The sequence below is a fragment of the Phragmites australis genome, chromosome 21 (assembly GCF_958298935.1).
Source record: "Phragmites australis chromosome 21, lpPhrAust1.1, whole genome shotgun sequence".
NCBI classification, from domain to species: domain Eukaryota; kingdom Viridiplantae; phylum Streptophyta; class Magnoliopsida; order Poales; family Poaceae; genus Phragmites; species Phragmites australis.
The window spans coordinates 8878153-8899797 of record NC_084941.1 but is presented as its reverse complement, the minus strand read 5'-3'; the positions used below and the strand labels follow the sequence as shown (position 1 = coordinate 8899797).

At 43.3% G+C, this 21645-nt stretch overlaps 1 protein-coding gene across 1 annotated transcript; it reads right to left on the bottom strand.

Annotated features, from left to right (window-relative positions):
* Positions 1-5882: 5882 nt before the first annotated feature.
* On the bottom strand, positions 5883-21357 carry LOC133903339 (soluble starch synthase 2-1, chloroplastic/amyloplastic-like). The gene is made up of 9 exons (XM_062344663.1): positions 20965-21357; positions 20491-20712; positions 19129-19636; positions 16847-16911; positions 15781-15858; positions 15592-15702; positions 15409-15453; positions 14871-15044; positions 5883-7550 (listed from the first exon to the last, which is right to left on the bottom strand). The coding sequence occupies exons 1-9, from the start codon at positions 21118-21120 to the stop codon at positions 6594-6596; spliced, it is 2316 nt and encodes a 771-aa protein (XP_062200647.1). The 5' UTR covers positions 21121-21357; the 3' UTR covers positions 5883-6593.
* Positions 21358-21645: the final 288 nt, after the last annotated feature.

Genomic DNA, 21645 nt, shown 5'->3' with positions numbered 1-21645 from the left:
TTAATCGGTAAAATCTTCCGGTTACTAAATGCCCAATTCGGTCGGTTTTTGTGTGGTCAAAGAATTCGGCCAAATTCTTGCCAAATTTCAACTGAATTTTCCAAATATCGGGAATTCAGTGACCTCCACATTTCTGGGTTCAAACGAATTTTTTAACATTGCTCGTACCAACGGGGATAATCGTCCACGTCTATATGGGGTGTGGCCATCCCATCGCATTAGGCAAAACTGTGCGTAGATTGATCATCGAACGCTCGGAGTTTCGCTTTCTTTAATCCGCTTATTCTATCTTTGATGCGTTGGGCATCATGGCGAGCCTCATTTTTGTCTTCTTTCTGTGCAGCGAACTAATCTCTTCAAACGGCGACGAGCTGGCCGGCAAGCCAACCAATGATCCAAACCCACGAGTTGCTTGATCGGCGTACCAACCTAGCAACCGGGAAGGAGGAAGGAGAGATGCAGGAGTCAGCGTGGAACCTCACCATTCAGTGGCGCGGCCATGGCGAACTCCGGCGGACAGCGACAACCTCCGGCCGATGAACTCGTGCGAGATCTTTCTATCGATATGTATGTGCTTCTCTCAGATGGATGGATGTACTGCTGTGTATGGTGTGAGGGATAGGATGTGCGTGTGCGCGTGTAGATGGGAAAAGCAGCAGGGCCTCCGGCGGCTGTTCTGATTGTGTCTGCGTCTGGGTGTCGGCGTTAGCGTGCGTGGATGAGAAAGGCAGCAAGGCAGCGGCTGGGATGATTATGTGCGTCCCTCCCGAGCTGGGGGTCTTGGTGCTGGTTTTATAGGCGGAGATTAGTGTCACACCTGGTTTTTTAAAAAGAATAAATAAGTGTATTTTACATGTATGTCAGAATTAGTTTCATCATACATGCGGTGACATTATCAATGATATATAGTTTTATATCGAACAAAAACAACTTTATTGAAATAAATACTAGAGTTTATGAGACAGCAGCGGAAGAACACAAGAGGACTCATAAGGATTTTCTGGGCACACCATAGGCAATCGACTGGGGGCAACACGGCCTGGAATGCTCCGTCTTCATATAGCCTTCAACTTCCTTGATCTTGATGAGTTCTTCTCTAATTGAGCAACATTTATTATTGAAAATAGCAAGTGTGAGTACATATCGTATTCCGCAAATGTAGGAAAGTATGACATAGGGATTAAGTCAAGAAAGGTTTAGACACCGGTTTATTGCACTAAGCAACCTTAATCTATAACTTCCAAAATCAGACATCCTATTTACTAAATATGAAGACACAACTTAAACAAGAAGAACAGCTCATCAAATTCCATCTGACTACCAAACTCACCAGATATTCCATATCTGGCTACCATAACTCACCAGGTAATCCTATTACCTGACTACCCAACCATTCATATCAGAACCCTGATCCCAACTAATCAAGAAGAAGTCTAAGCCGCTCTTGACCGTGAGCATGTCTGATTGATCAGTTTTATACTCTGTAGAGTTTGCACACTTTACCCACGAGTCGTGATTCCCGTTTTGCTTCACACTTCCGGGGTGTAGTGCCAGGGTCTCACTACAAGACCTTTACAAAGCGCCTCTAAATCCATATGCACACACTAAAGTTTCACAGTTAACAGGGATTCCATCCACTGCAGAGGCTCCCTTTTGTGCCACTCAACCGTCCACTAGTGCCTACAGAATAAGGAGAACATCTAATTAATTGGTCAGGCCATACTCATATAAGCCTCGTGGTTGCGCTGTTCAGCCGGGTTACAGGCTTCAAGAACTGGTCCTTATGACCCCACACAGGAACAGACACATTCCCATCATGTGGCACAACACATGCGCCTTCATGCACCATCCACATACCAACCATCCTGTTAAGATTCCTATATCATATTACTACAAGATTACCATACCCAATTCTTGTTGCATAAACATTAGTGAAGATTAACATTTAACCCAACCATGATAGCAACTACCATATCTACCCTTCATTTTCCATGACTCATCAACGGCGACAAGGATAATCATACAAAATCTAGTAAACCCTAATCATGGGATTCCAAATTAGATAAGCATGCAAGAAGGATAAACAATTAATATAAAAGTCCTAAAATAGGTGCAAGATGTTCAAGGACACTTGTCTAGCTGCTGCTCAGTGATATTCGTAAACTCGGTTCTAGCATATCTCGAAGTCTTGACTTTGCAGATCATCGATTTCTGAACTATTGCTCTTGGAGATCCTTGTATTGCTTCGGAACATAGTCGTCTACCCGTAGGAACAACCGACAAAAGAGAAAACACAAATAACTAAGAACAGTACATCAAATAGAGGCATCACATCATAAAAAAAAACTCTATGGTTGGATAGGATACGAGATTTAGGCGAATTCATAGAGTGTTGCTTGGATTTGAATGAAATTCACTGAACAAGATTTGAATAGATGATTTTGTTTGAATAATAAGGGTTGGAATAGAATTAACTATAGAGGACAGGGGCTAACGTGTAAACATCCTAACCAGGAAAGTTAAGATAGAAATAAAGTTAAGATAGAAATAAAGGATCTCTGGAGGGGTTATTTGGGATTCTCACCATGAGAGCGAGATCAGATAGCAGAGTAGGGGAGTTTGGCATGGAGGAGTCGGCTGACGGTGGGCTCTCGGTGTCACCGGTGAGGAAAAAGGCCCGGGGTTGACGGAGATGGTGCAGACGGGGTCGCATCGCAGCCATGAACTCATGAAGGGCTCAGTTTGACCTGAGGTGTAGAAGGACACACACACTGGCGAGCTGAAGGCGGCGAAGTGCACGATTAGATGGCGATAGCAACAGCGATCACTGATGTTGACATTGGGCAACAATGGTGTTTCAACAAATCAAGGAGAGCACGGGCGTAGAATGTGAGAAGACAAGCTCAGTTTTATGGTTAGTCTTGTCAGAGAAGTTCCGAGGTAGCGGCAAAAGAGAGACAAACGATCCCAGGTTTGGAGGTGATCGCACACAGACACAGCGAAGAAGACGTGCACGTTCTCAAAGATTGGCTATGATATTCAAGAAGCGATTTGAATAGAAATATTCGTATTTTCTAGAACATGATTCTGTGGTGATGGTTTGGATAGGGATTCACCTGAGAAGGAGATCGATCGGTTGGAACTTTGGCGAGATTGCGCAACGACGTTGGAAGTTAGGATCATGTTCCTGGTGGGTCGCTATAGATGCGAGGGAACCTTCATGTGGCCGCATAGAATATGTGATGGGACACACCGTGATGTGGTCAGTGCATCCAAATGGCTCCTGGATTGATGGGGAATGCAAATGCATTCCGGGTGCACGCGCAGAACACTCACACACATGGGGGCAGCGGTGTAGCGACCACAAAATCGTTGGCATCGGTGCTCTTCTGGATGAACTACTTTTAGGGATTGTTTAGGATAACTAGGGGAACATCTCTATCAAAGGGATCGATGATTGGAGCTCCGGTTCGCCGGGAAACGCGGCTGACATTCTAGGTATGCAAAACATGTACGGGATTGGGCAGCAGGGATTGCAACGTCGAGAACAGGGGCTCTGTTGCAGCTTTGGATAAACCGATTTTGGGATGATGTAGAAGATTAGCAGGGGCACATCTCGGCCAAAGGACTCGTGGATTGGAGTGTTAGTTCACTGGGGAACGCGATCTGAACCTGCGCTGCAGGCGCAGAACTCCAGACTGGGCAATGGGCACAACGATCGTGATCCCGGTGGTGTCAGGGCTCTAATGGACAAACGGTTTGGTGAGGATGAGTGGGACATCCAGGGGTACGTGTTGGTAAAAGGGCACGGTAATCAAAGCTCTGATCGGCCAGGGAACATTGATGCTATCCGCGATGGCGCGCCTGTCCACGATGGCGCGCCTGTCCGTGACGGTGGATTCAAGGGGATGGAGGTTTGGCTAGGGATCACATGGGACGACAACACAGGGTAAAGAAGGAGGGGAAAGGGCTAGTCCGGGGTCCTCACCTTACTACGATGATTGGGGAAGAAGGATTTACGGAGACGACGATGAGGTAGCGCATCACGCGCGGCGGCAGTGGCGGCTCCGATGAACGACGGTGCACGGACAGGGCAGCAATGATGTATAGGGCTTAAGGGCATGGAATAGGGATATGAGAGGACGTTCAACTCCTATTTGTAGGGCTAGGGACGGCTGGTTGAGGTGGAGTCTAAGCTGAACACGAATCGGATTCAAGTTCGAGTTAGTTACGGTTTCTTTTTTCGCAGCTCTCTATTCTAAGGATCATATCTCTATCGTACGAACTTCAAATTGGGCGTTTATATACTCTAAATTATAGTACTCGAAAAGATCTACAACTTTAGTATTCGTTAAAATTTCTAAAAATATCATCTTAATTTTCAAAAATGCACCACAAGATAAACTATTTAAACTCAGACTTATCTGCGCAACACTAATTTCGGGGGCCATAACTCCTATGTCTATTATCCAAAAGGGGACTTCCATAGGTTCAAATCGAAGCTCTCGACGAGACCTACATCTTTGGTATTGTCAAGATTTGCATTTAAGGCCGTTTTGAACTCAGAAACTACGTGAGAAGATGAGGCTGACGATGAGGAGTAACTGTTAGCCGGCTGCAATTGCCATTATGGCTATTTAAGCGGTGGTTTCCACTATGAATTTCTAGTAATTGAAAGATGATAAATGGATATCAATACATCTTGATTGAGCACTAACTCGAGCTTTGTTGGCCAGTCTTGGCTGCCAAGCGAAAGGACGACATCGTTTGGAAGTGGATGAAATGGTCAGGTACATGCACATGCAAGAGAGCTGGTTTGGGCGCTAGCAATCCAACGTGATGCAAGGTTGATGGCTTGATGCTGGTTTGGAGCCACATGTTAGAGAGAAAAATATTGAGGAAAAGCAGTACACGCTGGGTTGGATCAAAATGATACGAGATGAGATTGTCCACGAAGGATTTTGGTTAATGTGAAAAAAATAGAACAAGGATTTATCCAACCTAAAAATTTCTTAACATATTCTAATATTATATAAATACAGTTTTCATCACACAAAACAAATTCTTTTAAACTCTAAAATAAAATTTTGAAAAAACTTTCAAATTTCAGGAAAAATATTAGTTTATTATTTTAAAATACTCACAACCTAAAATAGAAATTTTGATGTGTGACTATTAGGATCGAGTCGCGCAGAGCACGTTTCAATCTCGTACTTGGACTATATCTCGAATCCTCTTTCAAAACAGCCGTGGACTCTATCTGTAACCACAACAACTATCTTTTATTGTAGGCACAGAGCTGCATACCAACAGTGGTGGACCCAGAGGGTAGTTCAGTGGACCTGGAATTACCCTGAAATCTTATCTAAGTTTGATTCAGTATGTGATCTAACCTACAGTTCATCCAAAAAAAACGAAAAAAATGAAAAACCTAATCAGGTGCCTACCCAACACTCTGTCACTGGATCCGCCACTGCATACCAAGGCGAGACAATACCATGTGAGCCACCAGCTAAAGCAATCAGGCATGTATCAATTTCATGTTGCACGTATTGCACTCGACATGCATCGCCGAATCAGGCTAAGGAGTCTCACGTAAGCACGTATTTCCTTGATGACATGACTGTGTGTGTTTAGAAAGTTTAACTTCCCGTTTCCTTTTTCCTTCAATCTTCTAGAGACCATATGCTCTGAATTCAATATTTCGGTATGCCAAATAAACATTGGCTTAAACGCGGACCAGTCTACCTTTGTATCCAATTTTCATAGATTTTGAGTGCGATAAATTCATCAAACAAAGACAAACCTTGCTGATGAAGGAGAGCCAATTTGACGCTCTATTGAAAAAGGAATCATTATTCACCTTGCCTAAATTCAAACCAGACCAGGAAACCAAACACACTTTCTTATTCACTAACCTTGTTAGGTAAGGATGGGAAAGAAAACCAAACATGCCCGAAACGAATGAGCCTAGCTAGTGTGGCTCACACCTTGCTACCGCGCCGAGCAGCAGAAACTAGAAAGGTCCTCTACTTCAGTAGCAAGTTCAAGGATTTCCAACTCTGTTCACTTTATTCTCCGGAAGCTGCAGAAATTTCTCATCTCATCCGGACAATTTCAGGAAACGCTAATCATCTAAAGGATATGCACGAAAAATCGAACAGCCAAACGATGGTATCCTAATTTGAAATACAACAAAACCATTCTAGAAACGAACCGGCATTTTCTCTGCTATCTGCTACTCCTGTACTAAAGCATCAAACTGAGCTCATCCCGGTAGAATAAATGAACTAGAAGCCACTTCAAAAATGTATGATGCTACCACTTTAATCTTCTCTCTGCCCTCTGTACCTCTTTCCAAGAAAAATCCCTTCCATTGTATTTGTCTAGGAAGCAGCTCAGATTTTTCTAGGATCTGGCAAGAACATTCAGTCGTCCAGTTTCCACCAAAATGAAAAGTTTGGGATATGGGGCAAGCAGACAGCTTCATGATGCACCAGAGAGATCTGAAGTAGTCAGTGACTGATAAAAGAAGAAAGCCTTTCTTCCTCTGTGAATGACAACCGTGAACAATTTCTTGGACTGGTCAACAGTCACCACTGATACTTGGCAGCAACAAGAACCTCCTGGTAGAGTTTAGCAGCATTGTCCCAACTTAGATCTTGCATCATCCCTCTCCTTTGGATGCCCTCCCAACTGCTCCTGTAATTTCTGTATGTGTTCAAGCAGTGCCCTAGCGCATCGATCATTCTATTTGCCTCTGCCTTTTCAAAAGTCCAACCAAGTCCAACCTCCTCATAGGGATTATAATGTTCGACTGTGTCTCGGAGACCGCCAACTGCATGAACTACCGGGACAGTCCCATACATCATGGCATATAGCTGGTTCAGCCCACATGGCTCAAACCTTGATGGCATCAATAATATATCAGCCCCTGCAGTCATACGATGTGCCAACCTGACAGAAAACCCGACCCAGCCTCTAACCCTGTCAAAATGCTGGCTTTCAAGCCGCCTCAATGTATCTTCAAGGTCTTGCCTTCCAGTACCCAACATAATCAGTTGTACATCTTGGCCAGCAATCCATGGCATTGCTTCTGCTATCAGGTCAACACCTTTCTGATGGTCTAACCGTCCAATAAAAGCAATGACAGGAACATCATGACGAACTGGGAGGCCAAGCTCTTTTTGCAATGCTTCCTTACATTGTGCTTTACCTGTTTGAACGGTTTCTAGAGAATAGTTGGTGTATCCATCAGATTGTAGGTGGACATCGAGCCTAGGATTCCAATCAGTTGTATCAATACCGTTTACAATACCCTGGAATTTCCAATTGCTATCATTAATGATACTGTGAAGGCCCCAACCGCCTTCAGGTGTTTTGAGTTCCCATGCATAACCATGACTAACAGTAAGCAAGCGGTCAGCGGCTTTAATACCAGCAGCAAAAATGTTTAAATGATCACCTCCAAATGGGTCATAAAGTTTGAAATGATCCATGTAATGACTTGGCAAATCCAGGTAACTGAAGTCATCTGTTGGGCCACGACCCTGGAAAGAGAAATTGAAATTAACTTATCTGAATGAATAATATATTGAGAGAGCTTATATGGATGGATAATATAACCGATGTCATCTGAATGGAAAATATATTCTCTGGATGGACAAAACATTAAGAGAGTAATAACATCAACACTAACGCAACATGTTCTAGAGTATAGCAAGTTAGCAACTACTATGCGAATGCTGAACCGGTATCCACATGTGGGATCATACTAAAAAAAATAGAAGCTATTGTCTGTAAAAATATCTTTACGAAGACAACATGAATTTTGCATTTTTTCTGTCAAAACTACCCTTTTTCCTGGATCTCTGTAAGGTTTGTTGTGCATGTTTTGCCGTAGCTGTGACCATATTTTGTTCAAGCATTCTGGTATATCTCATTATTTTTTAGTGTGAAACTGCAAATATGCAAGGCCCTACCTATTTCCTAGCATTCCTATCTGACACCTGTTAGAAGAAACCAAAACAATTTCGCTCAAATCGCTCGATCAATCTCACTGTCTGTCGAAAAACAGACAATTTCGGACTAGCTACAGTAACTGACGAAACTGAAGTTCTTCAGGGCTTTCAGAGGCTGAATTTGCGCTGCGAATTGCTGCAGCTTTTCGGCTTTTCTCTTCTCTATTTATTAGCAAAATGGAACAATGTGCTCACCGATAATTTGGCCATGTACTCGCGCCATCCCACAAGCTCCGAATCTGGAGGCATTGACACGCATGATCCACACAGGTCACGGTCGTGCCCAACTGACAGAGACCAACTCAAACTGAAGAAAAAAAGGCTGAGGAAAACTAACTGAATCTAATTACGACTTGGACTGACCTAACACGATTAAGTACAGCAACAACTAGATTAACCAACAATACTCCCCCCTAATCTATTTGTTGCCGACATCAACAACTCCAATTCTCTCTCGCATTTCCTGAAACTTCACCCGGCCAAGGGGTTTTGTCATAATATCAGCAAGCCGATCCTTGGTGCTGACTTTCTTGACGATGATCTTTCCCTTCTCGATGCATTTACGGATGAAATGATATCGAGTTTCGATGTGTTTGCTCCGGTCGTGGAACACCGGATTCTTGCACAATTGTATTGCTAACTTATTGTCCACCAAAATGACTGTCGGGTTGGGCTCCTCACCGAGTAAGTCGTTGATCAGTCAATTGAGCCAAACTCCCTGGCACGCAGTGGTTGACTCAGCGATGTATTCCGCCTCACATGATGAGAGGGCCACAACCTTTTGCTTCTATGTCTGCCATGACACAAGGTTTGCACCAAGCTAGAAGAATATGTCGGTCATGATTTTCCAATCATCCACGTCTCTGGTCATGTCGGAGTCACTGTATCCCGTCAAGCTTGTCTTTCTTTCTTGCTTGAAATAGTGGCACCCAAAATTGATTGTACCAGCTATGTAACGGAGGTGTTTGACTGCAGCAGCATATTCTGTTGTCGGATTCTCCATGAACCGACTGAGAAAAGCAACTGAATATGTTATGCCTGGCCATGTGTGAACCAGATATCAAAGGCTTCTGATGATGCTTCGATAGGTTGTGGGATCGACCTGTGGACATGTACTCATCTTACTTAACTTGAGATGGGCCTCCATGGGTGCTTGTGTCGTATTGCAGCTGATCATCCCAGTTCTCTCCGGTAGCTTCCTTGCATAGTTTGCTTGATACAATGTGATGCTCCTGAGCCTTTGCTTCACCTCAATTCCCTGATAATAGCAAAGCAATCTGAGGTCACTCATCCTGAAAGCATTCATCTCGGCCTTGAACTTGTTGATGTCTTGAGTGCAGGCTCCGGTGACGATCAAGTCATCGACATACACCCTGAGAAGCAATCTCGTATTGCCATCCCCGTGGGTGTACACCGCATGCCCCAAGGAACTCTTCTAGAAACCAAGCATATGCAAGGTGCAATCAAGCTTGGCATTCCAGGCCCTAGACGCCTAACGAAGTCCATACAACGCTTTCTTGAGATAGAGCACTTCTGTTCCTCGCCTTCCCGACAAAACCAGGTGGTTGTGCCACGAACACCACATCCTCAAAGTCTCTGTTCAGTAACGCCGACTTCACATCGAGACAGTGTACTTCCCAGTGATTCTCCGCGACGATGGCCAGTAGAACACGCACTGAGTCAAGACGGGCCACCAGCGCAAATACTTCGTCGAAGTCAATGCCAACTCTCTGCACATAACCTTTGTCCATTAGCCATGCTTTGTGCTTCACCACCGTGCCGATTGCATCCTTCTTTACCTTGAAAATCCACTTTAGCCCCATCGTTGATGACCGACCAGCAAATCAGTGAGTGTTCAGGTGTCTTTCTCCTCAATCGCATCCATCTCCTCGAGCATTGCACGCCTCTAGCACTGGTGTTGTTGAGCTTCGTCAAATGAGCCTAGTTCATCAGTGGCGAGCAGCTCCGTGTTCAGGGCGTGTGGTGCAAGGTCGCGCAGTGCAACGGAAGAAGAGTTGAAGTAGACCGATCCAACGTCGTACACGTCAAACTCCTCGAGCACCTTCTGGATCAGATCTGTGACCAGGCCTGCGCAGGTGGTCACACTCCTCGACCAACTCCGAGCAGGTAGTCGTACTCCTCGACCAACTCCGAGCAGGTGGTCATGCTCCTCGACCAACTCGTCACGATTGGCGACCAGTCCCGAACACGTCGCAATCACCTCGCCGAGAAGATCAGCGCCACAATAGCAACAGCGCCTCTACGATATCCACACATGCTTGGCAGAAACGCCGAGCACCGATGTGCTAGCACCGCACGCGCGACTAGGGTTTTTGCGAGATCGTGTGGAAGGCTGCGGCTAGGGTTTCGAAGTGGCTCAACCTACGCACACGCTACCCACGCCTCTCCTTATATAGAGCTCCCCAATAAACTCCTACGATGGAAGCCCTTTAGAACTCTAACTTCTCATGAATCACAATCCAATCAAAACCCATATATGAATCCAATTCGCATGTTTTGTTCCAACCTATTAAGTGTCTGACCCGTTAGATTCATGTATATACGGCTACGACTTGGAAACCCTTTCAAAACCGAAATTAATAGCTATCCCTAGCAGGACATGTTAACTCCCGAGTATATATAAAAGATCATATCGGTTAAACCTTAATATACACATGCACTGATCCCTTCACCTCACGATACCAGTCAAGTTCAAGGCGAGATACGTGCTACCCTTGTGATAGCTCGACCATTCACTTAATCAAGTAGTTGATTCATCACGATTAACTACTTAATCATATTAGTATGGCCATACACTCTCAATACAACTACCTCGAGGAGCCCAGAGATATCTCTCCCGTTATCAAAGAGGGGCAAATTCCATCTTGATCGCTCATACCCCACGACATGTTTCATGACAAACCAGAAAACTACCTTTATGACTACCTAGTTACGAAATAGCGATTGGCAGCCTCAAAATATGCCACTACACATTCTGGGAATCAATAACGATCTCAGGTCTAAGGATCCTGCAGGTACACAATTTGAGATAACTAATGGCACATCATAAATAACAATCCCAGCAGTATCTCAAAGTGGGTCTATCCAACATCATGTTCTCTAACATAAATGTCCACATTATTGACCTGATATCTCTATACTATGATCCATGAAACGTGATCATCAATCAATACATGTGCTAGTTTTATGTATCATCACAATGATATGCGATCAGGGATCGACTAAGAATGACATCATAATATAAACAAAGAGTTTCATGAACAAGTCACATACTTACCAATCAATGTAAACGATAGTTATTCTTGAAATAACACATTATTCGGTAATACATGAACATAGACATGTGAAACAATCATATCTATGATTGCCTCTAGGACATCACTTTCACTCTACCTATCCCTTCGACGAATCGGTGTCCTCAGCTGGTGGCGATGTCGTGATTGGCATGATGTTAGGCTGTCACCTTAAGGATTCAGAGTTGTAGCCGATGGCAGAAGCGGAGACGACGTTGGCTCGATGTGTGAGGAAGTGATCGTCGTGTACTCGACGGTGAAGATTTCCTCGTCATCTCCGGCAACAGGAGCTCCGTGATGGATTGCGTTGTTGGTTTTGCTCCAATCCCAGCTGACCGCCTCGTCGAACACCGCATTTGTGGTGACGTACACTCGATGTGCCACCGGATCGAACACACGGTACGCCTTGGATCCTTCTTCGTACCCAATGAAAATCATCAGGGAGTTGTGGTCTTCGAGTTTCTTCAATGTTGGTCACGTGTTCTTCACATGGGCAATGGACCCAAATGTCCGAAGGTGGTGGACATTCAGCTTGCGCCCATGCCAAGCTTCATAGGGTGTGAGTCTGTCCAAGCTCTTCGACGGCGAGCGGTTGAGAATGTACACCGTCGTGCTCACGGCCTCCCCCAAAAAACCGTCAGACATGCCCTTGCTCTTCAGGAGGCATTGAGCCATGCCCAAGATGGTCTGGTTCCACCATTCTACGATGTTGTTCTGTTGAGGCATGTATGGCGCGGTGTAGTGTCGTTTGACCCCCAAATCAACGCAGTAGCTTGTGAACTCGACAGAGGTGAATCCCCCCCCCCCCCAAAATCGGCGCCAGCCTGGAATCTTTTGATCGCCGATGGAGCTTCGTCCTTGGCGCGCAGCAGGTACATGTACCAGCTAAAGTCATCGACTAGGAGCAGGAAATATCGCTTCTCCCCGTGAGTCACCGGCATGACGGGGTTGCACAGGTCCCCGTGTACTAGCTCGAGCTGCTTGTCAGCGCGATATGAGGCTTGGTGAGGAAATAAGGTGCACTGTTGTTTTCCTACGAGGCAGTCTGCACACACCTGCTTGACGCGGCTCAACGACGGGAGTCCACGCACCATGCCACGCGTTGCCAACATACGGTGTGCTTCCATGTTCAGGTGTCCGTATCTGGCATGCCAACGCCATGTGCGGTTGCTGGCGCTTGCAGACAGGCATGCTTGACGCGCCAGTTGGTGCGACAAAATATACAGCCGGTTCGACGAACACATCACCATTGCGAGCAACTTCCTGTCTTGATCCTTCATTCTGAGCACGCCGTCTTCAATCGTCACCTGGCAGCTAGCCTCATCAAGTTGGCCCAAGAAGAATTTGCGCTAGAATTGTTGCAGCTTTTCGGGTTTTCTTCTCTATTTATTAGTAAAATGGAACAACATGCTCACTAAGAACTCGGCCACGTACTCGCGCCATCCCACGAGCTCCGAATCTGGTGGCATTGATGTGCATGATCCACACAGATCGCGGTCGTGCCCAACTGACAGAGACCGACTCAAACTGAAAGAAAAAAAAAAGCCTAAGGAAAACTAAATGAATCTAAGTATGACCTGGACCAACCTAACACAATAAGTACAGCAACAACTAGATTAACCAACAACACAATGTTAATCTTCGTGTCCATTGCTTGCATACTAATATCTACCATGATGTTGCACAAGTTATGATGCATCGGTAGCCTCTAATGATCAACTCATTAGGTTTACCTAAGTAGAAATATGACCACTTTAACATCTCATATGAAGCCCTAGAAGTATGCTACTTTAAACACTCATGACATATGCCCTTGAGGACAAAGGTGCATCATGTGATTGTTTATCTTACAAGATCCATTCTGTAGAATGGAATCTAGGGATGACAAGTTTTTCCCATTTACCCGATTGCCCGTGGATAAACATTGTAATGGAGGTGGGTATGTTCTTGTTTTTCTACCCACGGGCACATTCATGGCCACAAAGTCCTACCTGACAGGCAAACGGACATGGGAATGTCCCCCACATGTGCCCACTTCACCCATGTATTACCCTGACATGTGGACCCAGCCCAATGTACCACAAACCTTAATCCAGTAGGCAACACAACTCATCGCTCAGGCACCATTCCTCACTTTTCCTCTCTTGAGGCCTCTCGATTAGCGAAGCCTCAGATCAAAGAAGCCTACCATGTTCTAGACTTCTTCCTTCCAATCTGAGAAGCCAATCTCAAATCTGTCGAGGCATGTCACAAGGAATGGCAGCAGGTGGGGGCGTTGATACATGATTTGTGTTGTTTGTTGGTTCAAAATAATTTGCCTGGTACTTAATTTTCTAGATCTTTTTGGCCTTCTCTTTGTAACTTCTTGTTTGTAATTTGGATTCTTGTTAAAGATGATTATGGCCTCTTCTTTTTCTTCATATCTTTACTATATGTGCTCATTTAACTGACTAAACTGGATGCTTTACATCATAGTTGTCATGTGTACAAATGTAAAGTTGTAAAATTTCTTCTATCTGAATGTGCGCCCTTTTAAGTGAATATTTGACAGGCAAAAGGGCATGCCCACAAGCAGAGGCATGGGCAAAGGTGACAGGCATGCGCATGGGCATCAATTGCCTGGCAGGTGCGGGCATGGGTGACTACTACCTATGCCCAGAGGGCCTAACATTCATACCTACAATGGGTAACATAATTTTCCATTAACTGTTAGAAGTAAAATCCATGTAGTAGAAAATGGTAATAAGGCAGGCAAATATATACTCCCTCCGTTCAAGAATACAAAGCGTATTTTGTTTTGAAAAAGTCTTCAAAGTTGACTTTAACCATTGTTTTCTCACAAAATATATAGTTTATAGCTATAAAACCAATATAGTGTGAAAGCGTTTTGATATATGAATCTGGTTGTATAATTTTTATACACTAAACATACTTTTTTTCTCAAATACGCAAGAGAGTTGTGCATCATTTGTATTAAGATAAAAGAAAACCGATCCAATTACATTGCCTCAAGGGGAGCCCCTTGGAGCGAGGGGTAGGAGAAGGATAGCTATGCAATCAGCAGGCGCGCCACCTAATCTTGCCACAAGGCACCCAGCCTCTTTGCTCCCGCCATGATCCACAGTGGTGCCTCGTCTAAGACCTCTTGCAGGACCATCTCCACTCGAGGTGAGGCACCATTGAACACACAATTGTTACGATGCTTCCACAGCCACCATGCGCCAAGGATGATTAGAGAGTTGAGCCCTTTGCGTCTTTCCTACCCGTCATTGCGCTCGGCGCCAACAATCCGCGAATACATCATCTGAAGCGGAGGGTGAGAGCTGCTAGAGACCGACCCAACTGTGGAGCTTGAACCATAAGTCCCACGCGAAAACAGAGGAGCGGAGAATATGTTGGTCAAAATACTTATAATTTAACTAATTGTTGGTCAAAATATATAAAGTTTGACTTTTTCAATACAAAATACGCCTTGTATTCTTGAACGGAGGGAGTATAGGACACAAAAGGTAATATTAATGAAAAACAAAATTACCTGATGTGCTATATTGTGTATCACAAGAACAGAACGAGCATATGTCATAAAACCATGGTCACGGTAGTATGCCTTCAAATAAACAGGCAGGAGTGCAGTATGCCAATCATTTGCAATGAACACAAGATTTCCATCACCATAGCAGAAGCCACCACATGGAACGTACCATGGAACCTAAAATTATGTTTTCTATAAGCATATTGCAGAAGACAGTGATAGAGAAATAACAAGGTTAAACAAACACCAGTTATGTAAGCAATACTTCAACTGAAAAAAAAAATATGTATCTCTAAATAAGGCACTCAAACATGTCAAAAGATAAAAGGTAACCTATCTTGATTTAGACATAAGAAACTGGAAACATCTGAAGGACTAGTGAAAAGATAAATATCTAAATAAGAAAGAAGATGTTCAGCTTATAAACTCCCAAGGTCCCAACTATAGAGTTGCTGTTCTATTGCAGCAGAGTGTTGACCGTATCACTAGACATCTTAGATATTGATTTGGAATTATAAATGTAATAATCAAGAGATATTACCTCTACAGCCGCTTTGCACAACAAAACCATTCGTTTCAGGATGTCCTGCAGTTAAAAATTAACCTACTTAGTGTTAATAATAAACAACCAAAAAAGGCAAGAAACTGACTGCTAGATAATCTCATCCCAGCTTTTGGTACCGGCAAATGAAGTGTTGGTAAACCAAGATAGTTCATTACTTACTGTTCGGTTTCCACCATAAATTTCACTCTCAACATGGTGGAATATAGGATTGTCGATGAAAACAAAATCCACATCATCTATGTATGCATGGTAATACTTTACCTCCATATCCTGTTCAAACAAAACATCTTTTCAAGAGAAGCTATAGTCAATATGTTAAAGTTAATATAACATAATAGAGGAAAATACCTGCCCTGCAACTTGGTACTTCCTTGGCTCTCCTATCTCTTGTGGTTCCGCATAATCACCATATTTTGGAACTACCACCTGTATAATATAACAAGCAATGACATATTTAGTATTCAAGTACTTCCGCAAACGTTGCCATTGAAAAATTAGTTTATATGGCGACCTAAAGACTCAGAAACATAACATATCATCCCATACTACCTAGGTATTGCTCGTATCATGCATTTCTCAATTTCAGCTATTGCAGAATTATTTTCCTTAAATGCAAAGTGCTTGTTGTTCTCTCAAAATAAGGGTCCAGGTTTGCTTTGCAATGTACTACATGAGTTATTTCCATGCCAGGCACTAATCGAGATTTACATTACATATTAGTTTTTTAGACAATTTACTATGACTGCTATTGGTATTGCAGTGGCTTTTTGAAAGCACTTATTTCTTCCTATTGTTGGATACAATAGTTAAATGAAAGTACATTTTTTTCAGGGGCAATACAGCAAAAAATTACTAGAATCGGTAGTGACTCCCGCAACTAACTAGATTGCACAGTGCAGGCAGCAGAGCACAACAACTGCAAACTGGCCCTATACTGAAAGGCCAGAATATGCAGGTGTGCTGCTTAGAATTTAGGTCATTGAAGCTGTAGTAAATACTGCCATTTTCCAGAAAATTGTGTTGCGCACCTAGCTGAAATATTTTGGGACAATAGCATATGAGTTCTGCTGAACATAATTTTTAATACATCTTAGTCTTTTAAAGAGACCCATTCTATATCAGAAGGCTATAGAGCAAATAACTGCCACAAGTGGTTATTTTGATTTGACCATTCACTCAGGTTTTATAGTGGCCACAAATGTCATGGTACCTGCAAGCTCTATTGTAGTCCCATTCAACTGAACTATGTAACCTTTCGATTTTATGGTCACCTACTGAATGAACAGGTGATTTTATGGGGTTTACTGCCATCTCCTTATCTCCTATGTCAACTTGCAGCACTTCTGAACTATTAGGAGCTTAGTTAAATCTCTATCCAAAAACATTGAGATAATATAGGTTATAGAAAGCACACCATGACACGATGACCTATCCTGGCCAAAGCCTTGGGCAAAGCTCCAGCAACATCTCCAAGTCCACCTGCAGGAAATTAGTACAAGGTTATTGCGCCCTGAGTGAGACGATCAGTGTATTAACAACTAGCTCACAGTATCTATAATTTAGCGGATCATGGTTGATTAGATATACATCACTAAAATCAGTGGCAAACTCATATGGACATGGGCATTAGGGGGTCACTAAACCCACAGCCTTATATGAAAAAAAGGGCTTTTGTAGATATTTACATTAAAATATCAGATATGAGATGACATCATTAAAGTAGACGAGTACAACGACAACAAGCACATTAGGTAGACAAATATTAAAGGATAAGCCTGTTCAGTTTTATTTGACCTCACAAGTCAGAACATATGTTCTGCAACCCACTGACCAGCAATCCTACCATTCTAAAACTGAATAGATCACTCAATTTTTTCAGTGGAATATGCAAAGTTCAATCATCCTTGACACATCAGCTGCAAGTTTCAATCATGAAAAGGCAAAGATGTAAACCACTTAACTCGTGATTCACTTCTAAATTTTGAATGATGGCAGCAGTAAGTATGCATAAGCAATCAGCGGGGGAAGTATGTGACCTAGTTACGGCTGGGGATGGAACATAATTAAAGAATGAGGCAACACTAGGGAGTGTGATGGCTTTTCATAAAGTTTTCTTTAACATACTACTTTTGGGTTTATTAACTAATACCCACTCAGTCACTAAATATAGGTTGCATGGGATCCATGTGGGCACTACTTTGAAACGTTGACCTCTATTATGTGTAAGATTATATAGGTTGGCCACATGAAAGTAATGCTATCCGATATGTATATATGTTTCATGATGCATACTTTTAGTTGTTTTACCAGCATATGTTTATAAAAAAACATTGGTAAAAGCCGCATTGGAATTTGGAACTGTAATAATTTCAAAATAACTTATATTTAATGACAGGGGGGTAGCAAACCTCCTTTCAAGACTCATAGCAAACAAACTTTTACTGGTTTTTCACCATAATTAGCTTACAGAGTCTCATAATTCATACTGCATGTAGTATTAAAATGCATACAAAATGGATAGTGGGTGCTAAATATATAAAAAGGAAAATTCATACATAGTAGGGTCAGCTCTGAGTACTTGTTGGTGTACATGCTTCAAGTCGTGGATAAATAATTCGTCATGCAATAGATAGTTGCATGAAAAATATGCAATGCCTTTGTACTGAAGTGCTGGCAATACAGGTATCACACTTTATTACGTTGCGCATAGATCCAACGCGCAAGTCATCGCATGTGTGCTCCTCTTCAAGTTAGCTCAATAAACTAAGCGTGAAGGAAATTTTCTTGAGAAAATTAGCTTGGTGCCATCGGAAAGATGCATGAATTGGAAAATACCATCGCGTGTGAGGCTGACTCATGGGTCATTGGCCAACATGTCAGCAAGGGAATGATGGCATTTTCCTACTCAAGTGGTCCTTGTGGTGCTACGGAACAATTAGGCCCATTCTTGAGACAGGCAAAAGGTAGTCTAGTTTCTTCTACAATATTCTTTGTGATCTGCCAAAATCGATCTCAGGCGTAGCGGCATAATTGCATGGAGACTCTAGAAATGACTCCTGGTCTACTTCATAGTTGGGTTTGAAAATGGGAAATTATGTTAATAGCACCCAATCCGGTCGCATTTAGAGAAATAACATCCATTTGGCACATGAGTACCTAATGACACCTCAAACATATGAAAATTTGGAAAAATGGCATTCTAGGGGCAAAATGATGGTTTCGCGTCATACTGATTTGGAGGTCCATAGAAGATTGTAGATGGCTTTCGCTGCCCTGCTAGCCTAGCAGAACTTAGAGAAAGAAGGGTGTTTGTGCCGTTTTGATAAATATGTAATAGGATATTCATTGATATTGTTATTTTCCAAAAATTCTAACCTTTGCGAAGTTATTTAGCAGCTAAGTTTCTTCGCCATCTTATTTCTTTAATTTTGACCGATTGCAATGTTATTGATCTTCCAAAAAGTGTCAGCTTTACCTTTGCTAAAATGAGAAGTTATTCAGCAGCTAACTTTCTTCGCCATCTTATTTCTTTAATTTCAACCGATTGCGATGTTATTGACTTTCTAAAAAGTGGCAGGCAGGATGGCAGCATTAGCATACAGCTTGGACAAAGAATGTTCATGCTAAGTTTGAAAGTGCAACCCTTTCAAGAAAACGAAACACGTAAGAAATGTAATTATATCATTTGGTTCTTGCCTGTTTTGGACCAAGGAGCACACTCTGCTGCAACCAATATGACATTCATAACATCAACGCCACCCGAAGCAGACGAATTGTCACTCGATCCCTCGTTAACTGACTGCTTCTTTTCACTTACTTGACTTAGTTGTGCCACATAATCTTGCTTCATACCATTAGCCGATTCTGGTTCATATGCACTGGGAGCAGCTCTAGGAAAACTGCCATACAGATAATGCTCATAGTTGACCTCACTAGATGATCCACTGAAACAAGTATCTTCACCTTTTGAACTTTCATAATATTCATTCTGATCATAGATTGATTCTTCATAAGTTGTGTCAAATTCAGATTGCTGTGCGTGCCTATCAAGGTATGCCTGACGGCCATCATAGTCAATCTCTTCGCCCTCTGGAACTGCACTTGGGTGTGAAAAGGAACTATCACTCTGACCGCTGAGCGACTCTTGCTCATTATGAATGGAACTGTCCGCTATAACTGATATGAGCTTCTTCTTTTCCGATATCTGAACAAGTTGCCCACATATCATAATTCAAACCATCATAGTTCAATAAAAACAATACAAAAGAAGCATACACTGCACCATTCCAGTAGTAATGCTTTAATGCAAGTAAATAGCTAGCAAAATGCATAGCCAGTAAAAATGAATTGCAAATTGTTCCAGCAAACATATCGTAAAATAAACCACTAGTTCCAAAAGGAGCAAGTAATGACAAACAAACCAAATGGCAAAAGAGCTGGAGACATTATCAAATTGTTTGCACATCACCATCTGTATTATGAAACTTGCTAGATTCCGGCAAGAATAAATCAAAAGGACATTGTCCTCAGTAGACTCTGTACATCAGCAGTATTTATTTGCTTATATGGAAGGTAGCGCAAAGCATGCCATTGCCTCATTGGTTAAAGAGGCTCCATTCCCAATACTACCACCTTCCTCAGAATGGTAACCCATCCAGAATATGCACAAACCTTGTTCAGCATAATCATCCAGTGCGATGTAGTGTGTCAAATAAAAAATCAAAAGCATTATTAGTTCAAAAGTGCAATGTCTAACAGCTGCTACAAGAACAACGGGAGTCTGTTGACATCATAATTTGTGTAAATGCACTCTTTTTAAACAATTTGGGTACCTACATGTACCTAAACTTCATCTGCATAAGGGAAGCCATGGGCCACGTAATGTATTCCAGCACTACACTTGATTAATGGAATATACTCATCTGTTACAACTTTCTAGTTTCACTAAATGTAGCAACACTATAGACCAGAGAACCGAAGACCAAACAGTGTTTATCACCTAAACATATATGTATTGATAATGCGTTTGATTCCAGAAACAAAGCATGAAACCCGTACCTGCTCAAGTAGATTCCTGTGCACGGCCAGCACTTGTTTGCTTTTTCGGATGGTGGCACGAAGGTTCTCATTGGTAATGCGGACTACGTCATCGTCGTCACCAGCTTGATCCGCAGCATCGGCACCCATCCCCGTGGCACTTAAACCCTTCTGAAACCGCCGTTTGATCGATCCCGTGAGCACCACGGGCCACCCAGAGCCAACATTCACGCAGAACTTCACCTTGAAACACACAAAGAATAACCAAATCAGCACCCTTGCAGTAGAACGCGAGACATACGCACCGATCAATTGATCCAAGATGACCACACGATTTGTGAGCACACCAAGTCCCCACGCAGCCAACAGATTGACCTGGGCTCTGACCCGGGTCGCGGCGGAGAGCGACTCCGCCGCTAATTCGAGCGGCCAGGTCACTTAACCGCCGCGCATTTCGAGCGAAGGAGAGATTCGATTTGCAGAGAGGGGGCTCACCGGGCGACGGGGCGCGCGAGCCGAGGGGTGCAGGACGAGGCCCCCGCGCGGAGCGGAGCAGCCGCAGCAGGAGGAGGCGGCGCCGCCCGATGCCGCAGGAGGGCGGCGCAGCGCCGCGGCGGGCGGGGCGAGGAGGGAGGGGGCGGCCGCCGCCATTGGGGGCCGCTTCCTTCTGCTAGTGAGGTGGGTAGCGCTACTGGAGCAGTGTCACTGCTGGCTGGCGGCTGCTGATCCGAAGTTTTGGGCGTGAGGTGGGAGGAGAAGGCGGTCGCCTCTCTCTCTCTCCCTCTCCCTCTCCCTCTCTCTCTCTGCCGTTGTGCTGAGCAGGTGTGCTCTGCTGCGTCGCTGGCTACGAGGGGAGCCCGCCGCCAACGTGTGGCCTGCGTCGATCCTTTTCCGGCCTCTCTCCGCGAGTCATCGCGAGGCAATTATTTGCAGTTTTTTTCCCCTTTTTGTTCGTGTCGGTGCCTACTCGTAGGAGATACTAACCAATACTGGTCAAACTTTTAAAATATTAATTAATAGTTTTTAAAATATTTAGTTTGAAAATTTTAAAATATATGCATTAATTTGTCTTAAAAATATTTTTATAATATTATAAATTTTATAAATATATTCTAATAAAAAATAATGGTTAAAGCTATGTATAGAAGATATCTAAAATACCATGTACTCGTTTGT